General features: G+C 38.3%; 3 protein-coding genes across 4 annotated transcripts; 2 read left to right on the plus strand and 1 right to left on the minus strand.

Moving 5' to 3' along the window:
• Positions 1–20: 20 nt before the first annotated feature.
• On the minus strand, positions 21–3,191 carry cdk2ap2 (cyclin-dependent kinase 2 associated protein 2). The gene is made up of 5 exons (XM_043230490.1): positions 2,957–3,191; positions 2,523–2,682; positions 1,983–2,074; positions 860–980; positions 21–341 (listed from the first exon to the last, which is right to left on the minus strand). The coding sequence occupies exons 2-5, from the start codon at positions 2,575–2,577 to the stop codon at positions 274–276; spliced, it is 336 nt and encodes a 111-aa protein (XP_043086425.1). The 5' UTR covers positions 2,578–2,682; positions 2,957–3,191; the 3' UTR covers positions 21–273.
• Positions 3,192–3,387: 196 nt separating this feature from the next.
• Positions 3,388–8,435, plus strand: lgi2b (leucine-rich repeat LGI family, member 2b). Its single transcript, XM_043228780.1, has 8 exons — positions 3,388–4,946; positions 5,127–5,198; positions 5,340–5,411; positions 5,521–5,592; positions 6,248–6,319; positions 6,444–6,613; positions 6,783–6,947; positions 7,035–8,435. Exons 1-8 carry the CDS (start codon positions 4,750–4,752, stop codon positions 7,850–7,852), a joined length of 1,638 nt encoding a protein of 545 aa, XP_043084715.1. The 5' UTR covers positions 3,388–4,749; the 3' UTR covers positions 7,853–8,435.
• Positions 8,436–8,921: 486 nt separating this feature from the next.
• On the plus strand, positions 8,922–16,223 carry ccdc149b (coiled-coil domain containing 149b). Of its 2 annotated transcripts, XM_043226831.1 has the most exons (13): positions 8,922–9,125; positions 10,429–10,590; positions 10,679–10,717; positions 11,416–11,523; positions 11,654–11,770; positions 11,862–12,034; positions 12,459–12,531; positions 12,636–12,720; positions 12,810–12,957; positions 13,706–13,782; positions 14,118–14,150; positions 14,295–14,381; positions 14,798–16,223. In XM_043226831.1, the coding sequence occupies exons 1-13, from the start codon at positions 9,075–9,077 to the stop codon at positions 15,322–15,324; spliced, it is 1,680 nt and encodes a 559-aa protein (XP_043082766.1). In that variant the 5' UTR covers positions 8,922–9,074; the 3' UTR covers positions 15,325–16,223. The 2 variants fall into 2 exon arrangements, with proteins under 2 accessions (XP_043082766.1, XP_043083522.1); XM_043227587.1 differs by lacking the exon at positions 14,118–14,150.
• Positions 16,224–16,988: the final 765 nt, after the last annotated feature.

The following is a 16,988-nucleotide window of genomic DNA, read 5'->3' on the forward strand; positions in this document are numbered from 1 at the left end:
AATTGAAAATCTGACGATTGTTTTTGTTTTTTTGGTTTTTTATTTAAATACAGAATTGCAAAAATTGGGCTTAAAAAATTTCTATGCTAATCGCATTAACACTACATGAGATGTACATTGGGGAGATAGCTATGCATAATGGACAGAGGTCAATAAGAAAGATAGAAAGACGTGGTGTTGTAAATAGCTTGGCAAAGAGAAGGAGCATGTTTATGAGAAACAGAACAATGGGGAGACAAGTACCAGAGAAAGGGGGGTGTGTGTGTGTGGATGTTATGTGCGAGCACTTCGCTCTGTCTCCGCTAGACACTCCCTGACAAGAGCACGTGCGTGGATGATACCTGATGAAAGACAGAAACACATCTCAGCCATTTCAATCAAGTACACATTTATCCAAACAACAAGACTAACGTACATGATTACTGGAAGTTTTGTTCATTGACAGGCAATTTACTAATGAACCAGGTAGAACCGATTATGAAATTTGGATTGATATAATAAATTGACACTAAAATAAACATTGCACCTCAGGCATTAGAAGTTACAACTTTTATATGTAGTCCAAATATAGTACAGATAAGTGGCTTACTTGCACTGTTATTAATGGCTACTGGAATTGCAAATATTCACACTTTTTCATAGAATATTTTACATCAGTGACAAGCCTATTAAAGGTAGCTTAGTAAGAACGTCTTTGTGCTGAAAGAAAGAAACATTGCGAGTCTGATCTCACACAGATATGAGAAGACAGAAGACTCTAATCACAACTACCCTTAGGCTCACATTACTCCAGGGGACTAAACGTCACAGTCTGTGACAAATGTGCTGCATGCACTTTATTACAAAGGGTTTGGAGTACCTCTCTTCAGCCTCTCCATGGCACTTTTGCTGCCAGCATAGGTAGGACGAATTTCACGGCTCATCTCCTCAATGACAGAGAGCAGCTCACTATAGGTAGATCCCTGGGACACTTTAACAGGCTACAGAAAACAAGACATGTCTGAGTGATACGAATCCTCTTTATGAGGTGTATTCTTCAACATGGAAGTGAGCCTACAGACGAGACTTCCTGTTCCTTAGCCGCAGTGACACGAATTACAATTTACGGTCAACGGGAAAAGTTTTTTTACTACAACCAGTATGTTCATAATTAATTTAATGCATTAAAATAATATGGTAAGACAAAACAATTTGCAATATTAAGCGGCAAAACGAGTGCTTTTGTAAAGCAGACCCATGAAAAAAAATAAACATTTTGTGGTAAGGCTGCATTTATTTAATCAAAATCAAAGCAAAATAGTTTTAAAACATTACTGAAATTATAATTTAGATTAACAGCTTACTATTTTATATATATATATATATATATATATATATATATTTTTTTTTTTTTTTTTTTTTTATATATATTTTTAAAGTAATATATTAATAGCTTGATTTTTAGCTGTCATTACTCCTGATCCTTCAGAAATCATTGTAATATGCAGATTTGGTGCTAAACGTTTATCAATTATTGGTTATTAATTAATGATTGCTGTCATTTTAAATCATTTAATTCATCCTCGCTGAATAAAAGGTACAAATTTCTCTTTACCACCATCTGATTGAACCCAAACCTATGAATAGCAGCGCATCACGGTTTCTACAAAAATATTCATCAGCACAACTGCTTTCAACATTGATAATACTAAGAAATATTTCTTGAGCAGCAAATACATATCAGAATGATTAAAGACTCGATTAAGGGCTACTGAATAATTGTATTTTTTATTATTATTTTTATTCAATATTCCTTTATATTAAATATCACTTTATATTGTGTTACTGTATTTTGATTAAATGTATGCATCACTGGCGAACAAAGAATTTTTTTTTTAACTTTTATACAGTAGTGTATTTATTGCAAATAAATTATCCTTGGGCACTTCTCTCTGCAATTTCAAGCCTGCAAATGTATCACTGTTATCAGAAAATTAACTTACTTGTACAAAGCCCATTGATGGTGGACCAAAGTCACTAAAAGCTGGTCTAAAGTTAGAAGAGGAGGCCAGTGATGGAGATGATCCACACGATCCTAAAACCAGAGAGCAAGAGGGAGACCAATCACAAATCAAGAAAATGTCAAAAGGCCAAACTCGACCAATGATATCTCGCCACCCAGTGTTTGTATGAAAGGAAGTGAGGTAAAAAAAAATACAGCCATTATTAGATGCGCTGGTGTGATGGCATGGCACACTCACAAACAAGTACGAAAACTGTTAGCTTTTAAACATAAACGCAACGGGGCGCGGTTCGCAGCACAATAAACCACATTTATGTAATGAGCGGGACAGATGGCTATGGCTCCTTTAACTCCTCCCCCTTTATCCGTGTCTCTGACCTCTTTTACAGTAGGTTCACTGACCCCTTTCTCCGGGATTAAAACGGTGCGTTTGAAAAGATGGTGGACAAAAACACCCCGAGTGGGAACATTACGAATGTAATAAAAGAAATGAATGAACAGAGAGCACAATGAAACTCACCTGGCGGAGTGTGGTTGGAGCCGGTGGGTGCGGGGGCGATCGGCTTGTAACTCATATTTACACCGCCGTCGACTGTAACCTCGCTTGATGAAAACTTTCTGCTTATCTTCTGAACGCGATCTCGACGGGCTTTAGTGTCTGAAGCAGGGACGACGTCGACCTGATGTAAACACAAAGAGCAGATACACAGATACGTATACGAGGTGAGAGGCACGATAAAGGCTAGCGGATAGAAAAGACTGTCCTCTCTAAACTTAACCGGCTTCAAACCGTGCCTCGTCTATTTAAATCGCCCGGGATTGACTGACTTTTCCCTTATTTTCGGTTAGGGCGAATCGAGGAGTCGTTTTATGCGCGCTTACCAAATATATTTAGCGCATTAAAGAGTGGAGGATGCCTGTAGTGGTTTGTGAAAGGTAAATTTAACTACCCACCTCTTCTTCCGCGAACTCGCTCGACAGCGACACGCGCTAAATATCCAACGAGCCGACAAATCAAACACACAACAACAACCGCGAACCCCGCGCGACACGCCGGGCAGTCCGAGACGCTTTCTCGTCGCCGCTTTACACTAGTTTGAGGAGGTAAATGAAGAATAAACCGCACGGGAAGAGTTTCGGTACGCGGAGGTGTCGGCTCTTCTCCTCTCTTCCTGCGCGTGCTAGCCTGCTATGTTATTTTCCCATGATACTCGGCAAAAAGAGTGACTGCGTCATCAGGCACGCGCCTTTGCCCTCTCTCTTCCACAATGAAGACTCCGTTCTGGAATTTTCTTGTTGAGGTGTTCGGAGAGAGTAGAATACAACGAGCCGGGAAAACGTTCCGAAACGGATCGTTATGAGCCGTTTTACGATTCTGTTTATTTATTTACTAAGTTATTTATAGAACGGCATATAATGGCATGGCGTGAAGAAGAACGCCGGATTAAAAGGATAAAACCAGTGAATAAAGCATTGTTTGCCAGCATGCAAGTTAATGCAACTTATGCAAGTTAGCACTACTGGTGAGATGCACAGTGCAAAATACATTAAACGACGATGCACGATGTACATAAAAATTAAATATCAACATGCAGATGTTTGTTGAACACCCTGACAGCTGTTTAAAGCAAAGTGTTGTTTAATCGGGCTGGTTTTTTTTTTGCTGTTAGTTATTTTAGGTACTGGGTAAGATGGATCAATTGTAATCTTTTTATTGGTGCATTAGAGCTGCTAAAAAGAAGATCAGTATCAGAGTCCTTTCTGTGCCATACTGATGGACACGTTAACAATTTTCACAGTGGCTGTGTAAAAACAGACTAAACTGCTGACTGGCTTTCAGCTTTCCTTAATTGTCTGATGACCCTGGAGTTTTTGATCAGTAGGCCTATTTCTGATGAGGTGGTATGTATTGATTTGCTGTTTTTTTTTTCTTCCTATGCAGTATAGGTACGCTACCTATGAACTTGCAGTCTGTAATGCTCATTTGTTTTCTGTTGATGCACTGGGAGTTCGGTCCGCAGGAAAACCAGTTGAAAACCACTCATGCACATGTACCTCAGCTGCCTAAATCTGACACATTGCATGAGTGCAGGCTATTTCACCGTCATCAATTTAAGCACCTCCCCCAGTCACATATAGACGGAAAGCACTTACATGCTGAAATCAGATCTGCTTCTAAATGATTAATGCTATGCATACTGTACTAGAGTCCATATTTTTGCAGTCATATATTGTTTATTACAGGCTGCCAGAGAAATCGTTGTAACTTATGCAGCATCACCTATTATAATCTGTAGGGAAATATACAAAGTGAACACAGCTTGAGCTCACATTAATGTAAATTTAGGCCTGCAGTAAATATAAAATGCATTCAGTGACTACTGATAAACAAGACAGAAGCCATTCATTCAAAGATGATCACAGTTTCCACTTTTTTTTCACGTAAACAGAAGAAGACTGACATCAATTTTGCTGATATGACATTAACTTATTTCAGTTAACACTAAAGTGTAGCTAAACAGAAAAAGGCATGGTGGAAGCGCGTTTTAAAATCATCAAAAGGCAAGCACAACCGCAGCAAGCAGCCCACTTTGAGCTTTATTTATTTATTTATTTCGCGCTCTCGTGGTGCCTCCTCTGATGGGACAGTCTAAAACACTGACTGCATCAGAGCCGCTGCTGATCCTCGACTCATTCGCTGCTGACTGACCGGAGAGCGCCTGCCTTCGACTCGCAGCTTCACAGCCATGGATCTCACGAACGACAAACCGTCTTCCATCCGAAAGCGCCTTTTGGTAACTTTGCTGCTCGTTTGTTCGTTTCAAGCGTCCCGATCAAAGCGAGTATTCAAATGTCCTTCAGGATGCACTTGCACGACGGATTCAATCATCTGCGTGGGTTCGTCTCTCCTCCCACGGACTGTACCGAGCGACATCAACTCTCTGTAAGTCTGATATTATGTCCGTCAGCAATTTATTAGCGAAAATGTGTGTCATTTTACGAAACGCAGTGGGGTATAGCACGTGTTTATATCGCGAAACTGAACGCGCATCTTAGTGTGTGGTACAAACAAGAAACGATTGACGTCTTTGTTAATTTATTTTAGCCTTCGTGTTTCTTTTAGGAGTATTGTCAATTGCAGTTTCCCAGAAATCAAGGAGGCTATGTTCTCGCTCATGCCCTCACTGCAGTTACTGTAAGTGGCTGCTGCATTACTTTTTATAAATGTGCCTGTTTATCTGCATTATTAAATACTAAGAGGCAGAATGCCGTGCACTTTTTGTTATGCTGGTCATATTTATGTTTTAGATTTTTCTGGCATCTTTTCTCTTTTTAGTCTCCTTAGTTCTAATGCGTTTTCTGAAATCAAGGAGGATGCGTTCTCAGGGCTTCCTCATCTTGAGTATTTGTGAGTATTTGGAGAGCTTTAATGATTTAAATATATGATAAAAAAAAAAAGTAGAACTAAATGAAGACCTTTTTACAGTTATGCCGTCTTATTTTATTTCTCCAACCAGATTTATTGAAGGGAACAAAATTGAAGAGATAAACAAATATGCCTTCAGAGGTCTTCGTGATGTTACACATCTGTAAGTGTATGACATACAACAGGCACTATTTGTTTATGTTTAATATTTTATTTCAGATGGTCAGTATCCTATATGATGTTATATATATATACATATATATATATATATATATATATATATATATATATATATATATATATATATATATATATATATATATAGTCTTATATATATTTTAGTTAATATATAATTTTCATATACATGCATTCAGTAAATTTCTTTATACATGTTAATAATGTCTATATGACAATTTTTTCATGTGGTTTTATATGCAGCAACCATATATTTCAACAATAGATTTTACTTATATAAAATGCATATTTTCTTAAGTTTATATTTGTTTACTTATATACATATAAATATTAAGAATATATACATATAATATATATATATATATATATATATATATATATATATATATATATATATATATATATATATATATTCTCAAACTGTATTGACCGCTTTTAGGATGGATACACATGGCATGCACGTCCAAATGTTCCAATTTCTAATAGGTTTCATGTTTTTACTTCACATGACAATGCATTTGGAATATAATATATCACATGGAAATCTAATATCTGTAGTATTTTACATTTGCGTAGAGTCCTCTGTCGACTTGTATTGATTGATTCCCTCTCTGTTTTTACAGATCATTAGCAAACAACAATTTAAAAACACTACCCAGGGGTCTCTTTTCTGATCTGCGCTCTTTGATTGAACTGTGAGTTTTTCAGCGCACTGTTTAAAAATGTAACTCAAAAAGCACTACCACTTATACTAAATAGCTGGGAAACAATAATATCGCAGTCACGTATAATTTAGTCGATTTGTCTGTTTATGAACAGAGATCTACGAGGGAACACGTTCCATTGCGACTGTGAGTCCATGTGGCTGATGCTGTGGCTGAAACGATCCAATGCCACAATCTCTGATGTTTACTGTGCCAGTCCACCTGGCATGAAGGGCGTCCCATTAAAGGATGTCCCAGAAAAACACAGCAAGTGTGTCTCCACCGGTAACTCATTTTTTGACTTAGATATGTCAGATTTTACATTGAATGTTTGTAATTGAGTGTTGTGATAAACGCAGTGGAAAGGCGTGAAGGAAAAAATATGATTTGTTTACACTTGTTTAGCGACAATGAATTAATGTGCCTCAATACGCCTGGCTCTTTTTCCCTTCAGATTTTGTGCAGCACCAAATAGTGAATACTCAATCAATGTCAGCAGACATCTTCTCTCACAAAGATGATATATATGTGGCTATGGCAGTTCCAAATTCAGACAGCTGCATAATCATGGAATGGGATCACATTGAGACTAAATTCAGGCCTTTTGATAACATCACAGGTTTGACTCCATAATCGTTTGTCATATGTCATAAAAGTGAAAGAGTATAGATGATGAATTCGATTTTTTTAAAATATTATATTTCAGGTCGGTCCGTTGTTGGATGCCGGTCTGTTCTGATCAACGAGCAGGCATTTGTCATTGTCTCCCAACTCTTCGACGGTTCCCTTGTCTACAAATATGACCAAGCACAGAATAAATTCACCAAGTTTCAGGCGGTCGAAATGCTCAATGTGTCCAAGCCGAATGACATCGAAGTCTTCCAGATTGGAGATGACTGGTTCTTCCTAATTGTGGACAGTTCCAAGGCTGGAATGACAACTCTGTTTAAGTGGAACGACACTGGTTTCTACCCGTATCAGTTCCTTCATGAATGGTTTCGTGACACTGACGCTGAGTTTTTTGATTTGGACGGCAAATCTGTTCTTATCCTTGTGAGCCGCTCCCAGGTTCCTGTTATCTACCAGTGGAACAAGAGCACCCAGAAGTTTGTTCTCCATCACGAGATAGCGAATATGGACGACATTGTCAGCGTGAAGGCCTTTAGAATAAACGATGTTCCCTACCTTGCGCTTGCCTGCTACATCGGTGACTCCAAAGTCATGAAGTGGATGGGGAAACACTTCGAAGAAATACAGGGCTTGCCTTCACGGGGCGCCACAGTGTTACAGCCAATCAAGTTCAAAGACCAGCACTATTTGATTCTGAGCAGCGATTATTCCTTCTCCCAGATCTTCAGGTGGGATGAGGAAAACCAGAAGTTTAGCAAGTTCAGGGATGTGTACGTTCAGTGGCCACGCTCCTTCACAGCACTGTCCACAGACCATCGTGATTTTGTGCTGGCCACCAGCTTTAAAGGCAAAACGAAGGTCTTTGAGCACGTTTCAGTGGATTATAGCAAATGAGGCATATGCTGTTATTCATTGCATCTGGGTAAATGCTAAAATAAAACTCTGTTCTTCAATATATGCATACAAATAACCATAATATTTATGAATGTAATGTTTCGTCAACAAAAAGGCCAAAACCAGTGCACATGCCTATCTTCTGTCTTGCAATAGCTATTTATGCAACATTTTCTATAAAGGGTTAAACCAACAATCCTCTGCTGCTTAATTCATTCAGACCTTCAGAAAATACCTGACTGTTTGATTATATCAGGGCCCTTTTAATTAATTTCTTTGTGATATATCAGGTTCACCAAAGGTGCTCCGGCTTCAATCCAAAAGACTGTGGACTTGTCGGCTTCAAGCTAATTTATCCTAACGAACTGGTTTGACTTTATGCAAGCATGTTTTTGATGCTGAGTAGTAATAATATTCAATAGAGACCCTCCGTGTTATTGCCTTTGATGAATGGAAGTCTTAGATTTTTATTTTTTTTTTAACAATGGATGATCCTTTATTACCGTAGCTGGCCAAGGATTGTACTGGATGTACTTTTGAAAATATATTATTGATAATAAATAAAACAGCATCTTCTATTCAATTATGTTTGTTTTTATTTACACACACATTATCATGCATCACTGTTCCACTGTCAGTATAAACAAAGTACATATAAGCACAAGACCACAAATAAAGTACAGAAATTATGTATTTATAGACCTGTCTATATGATTGATCTATTATTTACATTATGTGCATATGATGTGTTACGTGAAATGGATGCACGTTTAAAATATTGCACAGTACTGCAAAACTAATTGAGCATGTTTTTTTTTACAGTAACAGTATTTAAAATAAAGTACATTTATTCTTATACACTGTGATTATAATCGAGCACGATATAACATTATGTGAAATGTGCAATGATGAAGTTCGGCCGCGCGTTCAACATCAGTGTAAACAACAGAAGAAGACCACCGCTTCATTTGCAACAGCAATTTATAGTTTTGCCAAAGCAAGCAGCTCCATTAAACATCTGTCGTGCTCTTCGGATGTCACCGTCGCGTGCCCGTTTAAAGCGACACGCTGCGGTTGGCCGTCACCCCGGCCGGAAATGATGTACGTGATGTTGACGAAACCTGAAACATGCGATCGTGCCGTCCTCGTCGCGACAGATGCTTACGACGTGACAGTTTTCGTAATTGACAGATTCCTTTAAAAGAGCATCGTCGGACGGAAAATGAATCCTTCCAGAAGAAGCGAAAGTGATTGGCAGGGTCTGGTGAACGAGGTAGGAAACGCAGACATATTGATGCCTCGCGCTCATCTGCACTCAATGAATCATACTATCAGCCGTGCACTACAGAGGGGGCTTAAATCAACCATTTAACGTGCTTTTCAACGAATTTACCCAAACGACGCGTGTAGTTTAAGGGGGTGGTTTTCTAAACACGATCAGATTGTTTCTCTGGTTTACAGATACGTTGAATCCTCTTACTGCGACCGTGTCGTGTTGTGTTTTTCTCGTGAATAGTGTATGTGACATGCTTGTTATCGCGTCGTTAAATGCCGTGTATCGTGATGAATAAAAGGCAGAAGGTCTGACACGACGCGATCAGCGGAGGGATTAACTTAAATCTTCATCCCTTTACGTCAAGACGCACGAACCGCGCTGAGCCTGGTTTAAAATAAAGATTTGAAAAAATATAGCGGCGAAAAAAATAAAATTACAGCGTGCCATGCTTTTCTGTCATGCATGTGCACAATTTAGAAGTAGACCAGGAATAAAGAAATACGGTCATCTGTATGTTTTCGTTTAGGGAACTTTTAAACATCTAACAGGCCCCTGTGGACCTTGAATGTTTGTTTATATCATCTTTTGAATGGAGATACTTATATTGATCATATTGTGAAATTTAGTGTCTCTTGTCTAGTGCACTGACAAAATTAGAAATGTTTGGATGACCTTTTGAAAGGCTGTATTAATTAAAAGTATGGTTTAGTTGTTTGTATTAGTTGTTCTCAACAGGGTCAATAACGATTATTGGCCTTTAACGAATTTCCAAGGTGGATGCGTGATATCTAAAGGCTAAAACCACTAAAGTCAAGATGTAAATAGAAATCATTTTTCTTATTTTTGGCCTTCAGAACAATAAAAATGAAACAAATTGAAGGGGTAAATTATGGGTAATTATTTTATTCTATTGACATATTTTATTGGGTTCTCACACGCTGAAACATTTTTTTATATTTTTACAAAAGTGCCAAAATTAAATGTTATCTTGCAAGAGACTTTGCTAACCCTGTGTTTTAAGATGTTCTTGTTACACGTTACAAGTACTTGCTATTGTAATAACAATTAATTATGCATAATTACATGCAAGTAAAGCTAAGCCAAACCCATATAGCCTAACCATGTAGTAAGTACATGTAGTTAATTTAATATTACTCGGCACTTAAATTTATAATTAAACCGTAACAAGGACATGCTAAAATAAAGCAGTACTTCAAGTAAAAAGCTTTGGTTATTGCCTCTTCCGGCAGTGGTGATTAATGTGTTGAATTGAAGCATGTTGTTTTCTTTGTGTGCCTAGTTCCTGGTTTGCAAGAGAAAGCTGGAGAGTAAGAAGGAGGCACTGCTGATCTTATCAAAAGAACTGGACACCTGCCAGCAGGAAAGGGATCAGTTTAAACTGATGGCAAACCAGCTCCGTGAACGCCACCAAGGGCTCAAGAAAAAGTACAGAGAGCTTATAGTATGTGTTTCTATTCTAAATGAATTAAACGCTTATTTTATTCTTATTATATGAAAAAGTATATTTAAATATTTTTTTTCGTTAACAGGATGGCGACCCTTCTCTTCCTCCTGAGAAAAGAAACCAAGTATGTCTGTGCTACGATGTGTTTGACTATACGTCCTCTTTTATACGTGTACGAAGCTACAAATCTGGGTCTGTATTCAGGAAAAATCTTAGTGCTAAGAGTTGCTCCTGGTCACAAAATTCTAAGGAAATTCTGTTTAAAATTTGATAAAAGATCCCAGTCAACAAAAAAGCGATTCTGAAAACACCTTAACTCTTAAAAGAGCTCCTAAGGTCTGAAATTGTAAGGAGCAGCCTACCGATGAGGACTTTTAGGAGGCTTAAGAGTTTCTTTAACGGTGGAGAAAATAGAGGAAACTTGGAGAGGCAGGAGAAATGACAGTGAGTAATAAGACGTGACATATTAGATCATGTTTGTGACCGCACTTATTAGAGACAAACTAACATCTGACACCGTGCAGAAATGCTGTGACAAAAATATAAGTTATCACTACATTAACATTGTGTCGCTGTTCATGTGAAAACATGACAGCATGGTAAATATATATATATATATGTGTGTGTGTGTGTGTGTGTGTGTGTGTGTGTGTGTGTGAGAGGAGAGAGAGAGAGAGAGAGAGAGAGAGAGAGAGTGTGACAGAGTTTGAGAGAGAGAGAGAGAGAGAGAAATCTACCGGTAATATCAAAGTGAAAGTTTATAATACTCATAGTACTCCTGATTATCATTTGGTGTTATACAATGTGTTTCGCTTGCCACAGGTCAATCTGGCCCAGTTACTGAGAGACTCACGGGAACAGAACAAACAGCTGAGCGAGGAGATGAAAGAACTAAAGCAACGTTTAGCGGAGGTGCAGGGAGATAACAAGGTACGGCTTCAAATATTCACAGGGGGGATTACTCCGTCCCGTTCAGGTGTTTGCGAGGTCAAATGTGTAATCAAACACTTCGATCACAGTTCATATATTGTTGGGTATGTGCAATCTTTCCATCCCACAGCTGCTGAGGATGACCATCGCAAAGCAGCGTCTGGGGGACGAGGAGGTGGGGTCTCGTCACTTTCCGGCTCACGAGAGGGAAGATCTCGTTCAGCAGTTAGAAAGAGCTCGAGAGCAGGTGCGTCGCTCTTCTCAAGAACGGCACGTAGAAAAAGAAAACACTGATACAGTAAAGCAATGTCTAGTGTCCTAACTTTGTGGTGTTGCAGAATGAAGCACTGGAACAAAGCTTAAAGGCAGCCACAGATGAGCTGCAGGACGTGAGAGCAGAGCGCAATGTGTATCAGGAGAAAGCTCACAGACTAAACCTGGAAATTAACCACATTCTGGGAAGCCATGAGAATCGTATCCTGGATATAGACGCTCTGTGTATGGAGAACAGGTCAGTGTCGCCACGTGTTACCATCGTAGCCGGTTACTTTCATAATGACCAAAACATAGTCTGTCCACAAACCCTAAACCTGAAACAAACTGGCGTCAAATAACTTCAGAGTTGACATTATTTCAGTCATTTCAGAGGTATGTTGTTAATGTAACAGGTAGGGAGAATGACTAATGAATTATTTGATTATTTACATGGTTAATGGATGTTTTTTAAAAGAAAGCGAACGGACTCTAGGAACATGATCAGGTTTGTGGGGAGACTGACCTCTGGTGGTCTGGTGGGGACATTACAGGCATTGATACGGCCTTTTTAAAATATCCAGTTGTTTGGTGCCTAAATATCATCAGTAGTGCTATTTAACTAGTAACTGTGTCATCTGTATATCACATTGAAGTCTTTAAAATGTATATATTTTTAAAAGATATCTGCATGAGCGGCTGATGCAGCTTCAGGAGGAGGTCAGCCTCCTCAAATCAAACGTCATGAAGTACAAGGTATTTATTACACAACCGCATTTATATGTTCACGCAAGATTTATTTACGCATAAATTCATTCTGCATTGTGAGGTTGAGCATGTGCTGATGTGTTTTATCTCAGAGCGCTTTGGAAAGCAAGAAGAACTGTAAAGTCTACGGCAAGTCCAACAGCAGCGCTCTGACTGGAGTCCTTTCTGCTAAACAAGGTACCGCGCAAGACTTCCACGGAATCCACACAGATACTATCCTGCTCTTTATTTCTTCTGAAGCTAAGCTACAGCTAATATGTTTTCAGTACAAGAGCTGTTGCTTTCGGAGGAGAATGGCTGCAGTCTCCCGGTCACTTCTCAGTCTATCAGTGACCTGAAGTCCCTGGCCACTGCTCTGCTGGAGACCATTCATGAAAAGAACATGGTCATTCAGCATCAACGGCAAACCAACAAGTATGTGACATCCCGACGTCTTATTATCTGTGCTGGAAACACTCAAGATTCAGTGTTACCTTAGAATCGTTTCTTTATATACTATTGTAGATTTTGTTCATAATTTGCATTTAATATTTGCATATTTTTGTTATATTTTCCAGTTTTATTTTCAAATTTAGCTACGTTTTTTTTTGGAAAGTTTGTTGTAAAATGTGCATTTAAGTGTATTTTTTACTATTTAGGTTTAATATAGTGTTTTTTATTTCAACTTTAGTTCTTATTTATTTATTTCTAGCTAGTAATTTTAGTGCTTTATCTTATTTAATTTAGTTACCAAGGCAACATTAAGATTATTTAGTTATTGTTTGTATTTTATTTCATTATGGCTTTTTTATTTAAATTAACATAAGTGTTTTTAATGGTTTTAAGCCGAAGCATTCATATGTTTTACAGAATTATGGAAGAATGTTCCAGACAATTAAAAAAAAAAAAAAAAAAGCGATTCCGCTTGATGCTCATGACTCATCAGATACGGGAAACATAGTTGCAAATTGACTTTTTGGCAACAAATTGAAATTTGGCAGCACTGTGCATTTCATGAACGCTAAGGTTAGCAAATGTGTTTGGATTATGTCACAATTTATCATCCAGATATAAAAAAACGCAATTGAGAATGCAACATTTTGAAAACTGTCCAGAATATCCTTCCATACTGAATAGTTTTAAAAGGTGAAATGTAGCTGTTGGTTTGCGTATGTTCACACAGGATCCTGGGTAACCGGGTTGCAGAACTTGAAAGAAAGTTGAAAACTTTAGAGGTGTCAGGGTTGTGGAGTCTGCCAGGTAAACATCATGTCTATTTTTGTTTTATTTTGATTATTGGATAGTACTTTGGTTTTTTTAATGTCAGCCATTGTACACTTTATATCTGTATAATGGCTGTTTCTTTGTAACATAGTCCCTGGTTTCACTGACAGGGCTTAAGACGTAATGTAAATCTGAGCTGTTTCCATTGAAAGAAAGTGTCTTTGTTTTGTCTTAAGATGCATAAATGTCCTAATTAAACTATGGCCTAGTCTTAGCCCTGCCTGTCAAACTGGCTCAATATATATTATCTTGCTTATTAGAATTTCTTAATGACCTTCAATCGCTCTTCTTTCTTCTCACTCTCTCTGGAGGCATCACCTACAATGTGTCTCTCGGACTAGGGAGTATGTTTTTTTTATTCAATATAGCTTTTTGTCTTTTATACCTTTCTGCGCTTTTTTTTTTTTTTTTTTCAAACCAATTCAAGTTACCCTTGTTAACTTGAAAAGATAGTTATAGTTGTGTATTTATTGACTTGTTCTTTGCAGGAAGGAAAGCCGTGATTGTCCTGAGTGACTCTCAGCATGTCCAGTCCACTACAGAACAGTCAGTCCATCTGACACCAGAGTCAATGGGTACGTTACTACCTAGTGAACACTAAACAGTGCACTTTACATCTAAACAGTGCACTTTACAAAGCATTTGTCTCATGTGAAAATAGTTTTTACACGAAAGATTTTTTTTTCCTTCTCATTTATTAAATCCAATTGCTGTAACGTTCATAGACATCCCAAGCTGCATACCAATAAAATTCGGAGGAATATCAAATACATAACTCAAAATTGTTGCCGTTGCATATCCACATTTCAGAAAATTGCTGAATCGCACAAAAAGGTCTACATTTTTAAATGCATATTTTGAGGATATTATCTAAAAATGGAAAACGTCATAAAACCACAAAAGCTCTGAAGGCAAGTCGCCTCCTTTCACTGAAAATATCGGTTTATTTAAAATGTCTATAATTTAGAAAATTACCAACTCTTTCCAACAGGAGATGAGGAGATAGTTACAGGAGAAGAGGTGACCGAAGACACGGGACTCAGCACAGATTTCAGCTCAGATGGGTGTCAAGCAGTGGCGGTCGAGTTGAACCAAGAAAGCGATTATTTCAACCGCACGTATTCAACTCTACAATTCAGTAATCCAGAAGAAAGCATCCAGCCTGAGGAGAGCACACAGTGTAAGAGCCTTTCTTGTTGTGACTCCGAGAAGCCCGTGTGTTCTCCTGAGAGGGGATCAGAACAACATGGATGTCAGTCTTTTAACACAGGGGCGTCTTTGAAAGGTTCAGAAGAAGCTGATGTGGAGAGCGATGTTCGTGTCGTTCATTCCGAGGAAGACTTTGATGGTCAAGGTGCATCAGAGGACGGTCGGCCTGTGGCGTCAGAGACCTTGAGCCGTTCTGGATCTGACTCATATACATCTGAACAAACAGAGCGATCGGTCGAAGAAGAAGAAACGGAGAACGCTTCCCTAAACACACATTCTCCTGCTCAAACCTCAGCACACCGGGAATGAGCTTTCACGATGTTAAAAAACTGTGAGAGAAGTTCATTGAAACAACCTCCGTTCATCTAAAATCCCATCAGATAATATAAGCGTTCTGATTCAGAACTATAAACAAAATGTCCAAATAAAACCTATTCATTATTTAAATGAAGCTAAAAACAAACTAAAAAGTTCACCAGGAGGCAAGCTGAATATTCAAATTAATCGTTATTAAGGTTCAATCCCTGATGACAGCCAATGTATTTCCGAAGGTTCATCAAGAATCTCAAACGAAACCTTAAGATGTGACGTCACTATGATGACGCTAAACCAGCAAGTTTCATTTTTCCTAACATTATTATACAGTATTTTGAAGACACGTCCTTGCGTATTTTGACTGGTGTATTTTGTGGGCAGAACATGACAATTTCGACAAGTTTAACCTTCTTTTTACACTGAGTCAAGTATAACACGCGATTCCTGTTCCATATGCAAAAGCTAAAGGTTCTTCTTTTTTCTTCGTTTTTGACACTGAATGTCACAATTCCAGCCACTCTCAGTTATTCTATCTTATTTATTATTTGTGATCTTGATGATTGTAATCGTGTTTGATCCGTAAAGGTTGGTGTAAAGTCCTTCTCCGTAGATCACCTAATGTTACACTGTAATATAGTGTAGAATTGGAACAATCATCAGCTCCAAAGCTTAAATTATATTTAATTACGCACAAAAGCAAAGCATCGCAATACACCAGCCATTTAGTTTTACACTCTGCTGCTATATTATTGATTTATTATTGCATCAGTTTATTTGGTTTGCTTAGACTTGACTTGTCGGTTGCGCCAAAACTATTTGTAATGATAGAAGGATTATCTTGTTGTATATGTCCTGAAGTCATTGAAATAAAGAGTAACATTCTCCATTACAAACGTCCAGTGAAGCTGGAATAGATCCATCAAATAAGTGGTATTTAACTTCAAACAATTGCTTCCAGTTAAATATAGCGCCCCTCTTATAGGTTATGAAAGGTTCATATTTTCGACAGTCTGACATGCATGTAATGCAGCGTCACAAAAACACTTTCTTTATCTTATAATATGCTTTTTTTATTGTACATGCTCAACAGTTAATTCTTTACTTGAATGTTAGTCTCTTAACGGTTTAACTCCTGCACACCTAACCCTAAGGTCATTTTTGGTAGTATCTAGGTAGAGCTTGCTTACATTTTGCACCCAAACTCTGGAATAGCCTTCCTGATAACGTCTGGGGTTCACTTAAGGTGTTTTCACACTTGGTCCTTTTCAGGGGTCTGAGGACGCTTCGCATGATTTCTGGCCCTTATGTGAACGATCTCAGACCCCTCAGAAGCGAACTGAGCCGAGACTTTCTCGGGAGACGGTCTGAGGACGGTTCACTTTCGGCTTTCTTGCATTGTGAACACAAAATCAGACTTGATTCTTCCTTTCTCAAATTCCGATGTAGTTTGGCCATTAGATGTCTCCGTACAAATCAGCTGTTCTTCTGGTAGATTTCTACAAATGATGTGCTTACAGCGCGCAAACATTTATTTTGATTTCAACCGCTTCCACTCTTGTGCGAGAGAGCTGCGGCCGTCCGCCTGACTTTTCTATTCGTATACGAGCTCGTACAACAGCTGGAACTAAACTACACTCTCTTTAGTGTCTAAACTGTCA

The sequence above is a fragment of the Puntigrus tetrazona genome, chromosome 1 (assembly GCF_018831695.1).
Source record: "Puntigrus tetrazona isolate hp1 chromosome 1, ASM1883169v1, whole genome shotgun sequence".
Classification (NCBI taxonomy): domain Eukaryota; kingdom Metazoa; phylum Chordata; class Actinopteri; order Cypriniformes; family Cyprinidae; genus Puntigrus; species Puntigrus tetrazona.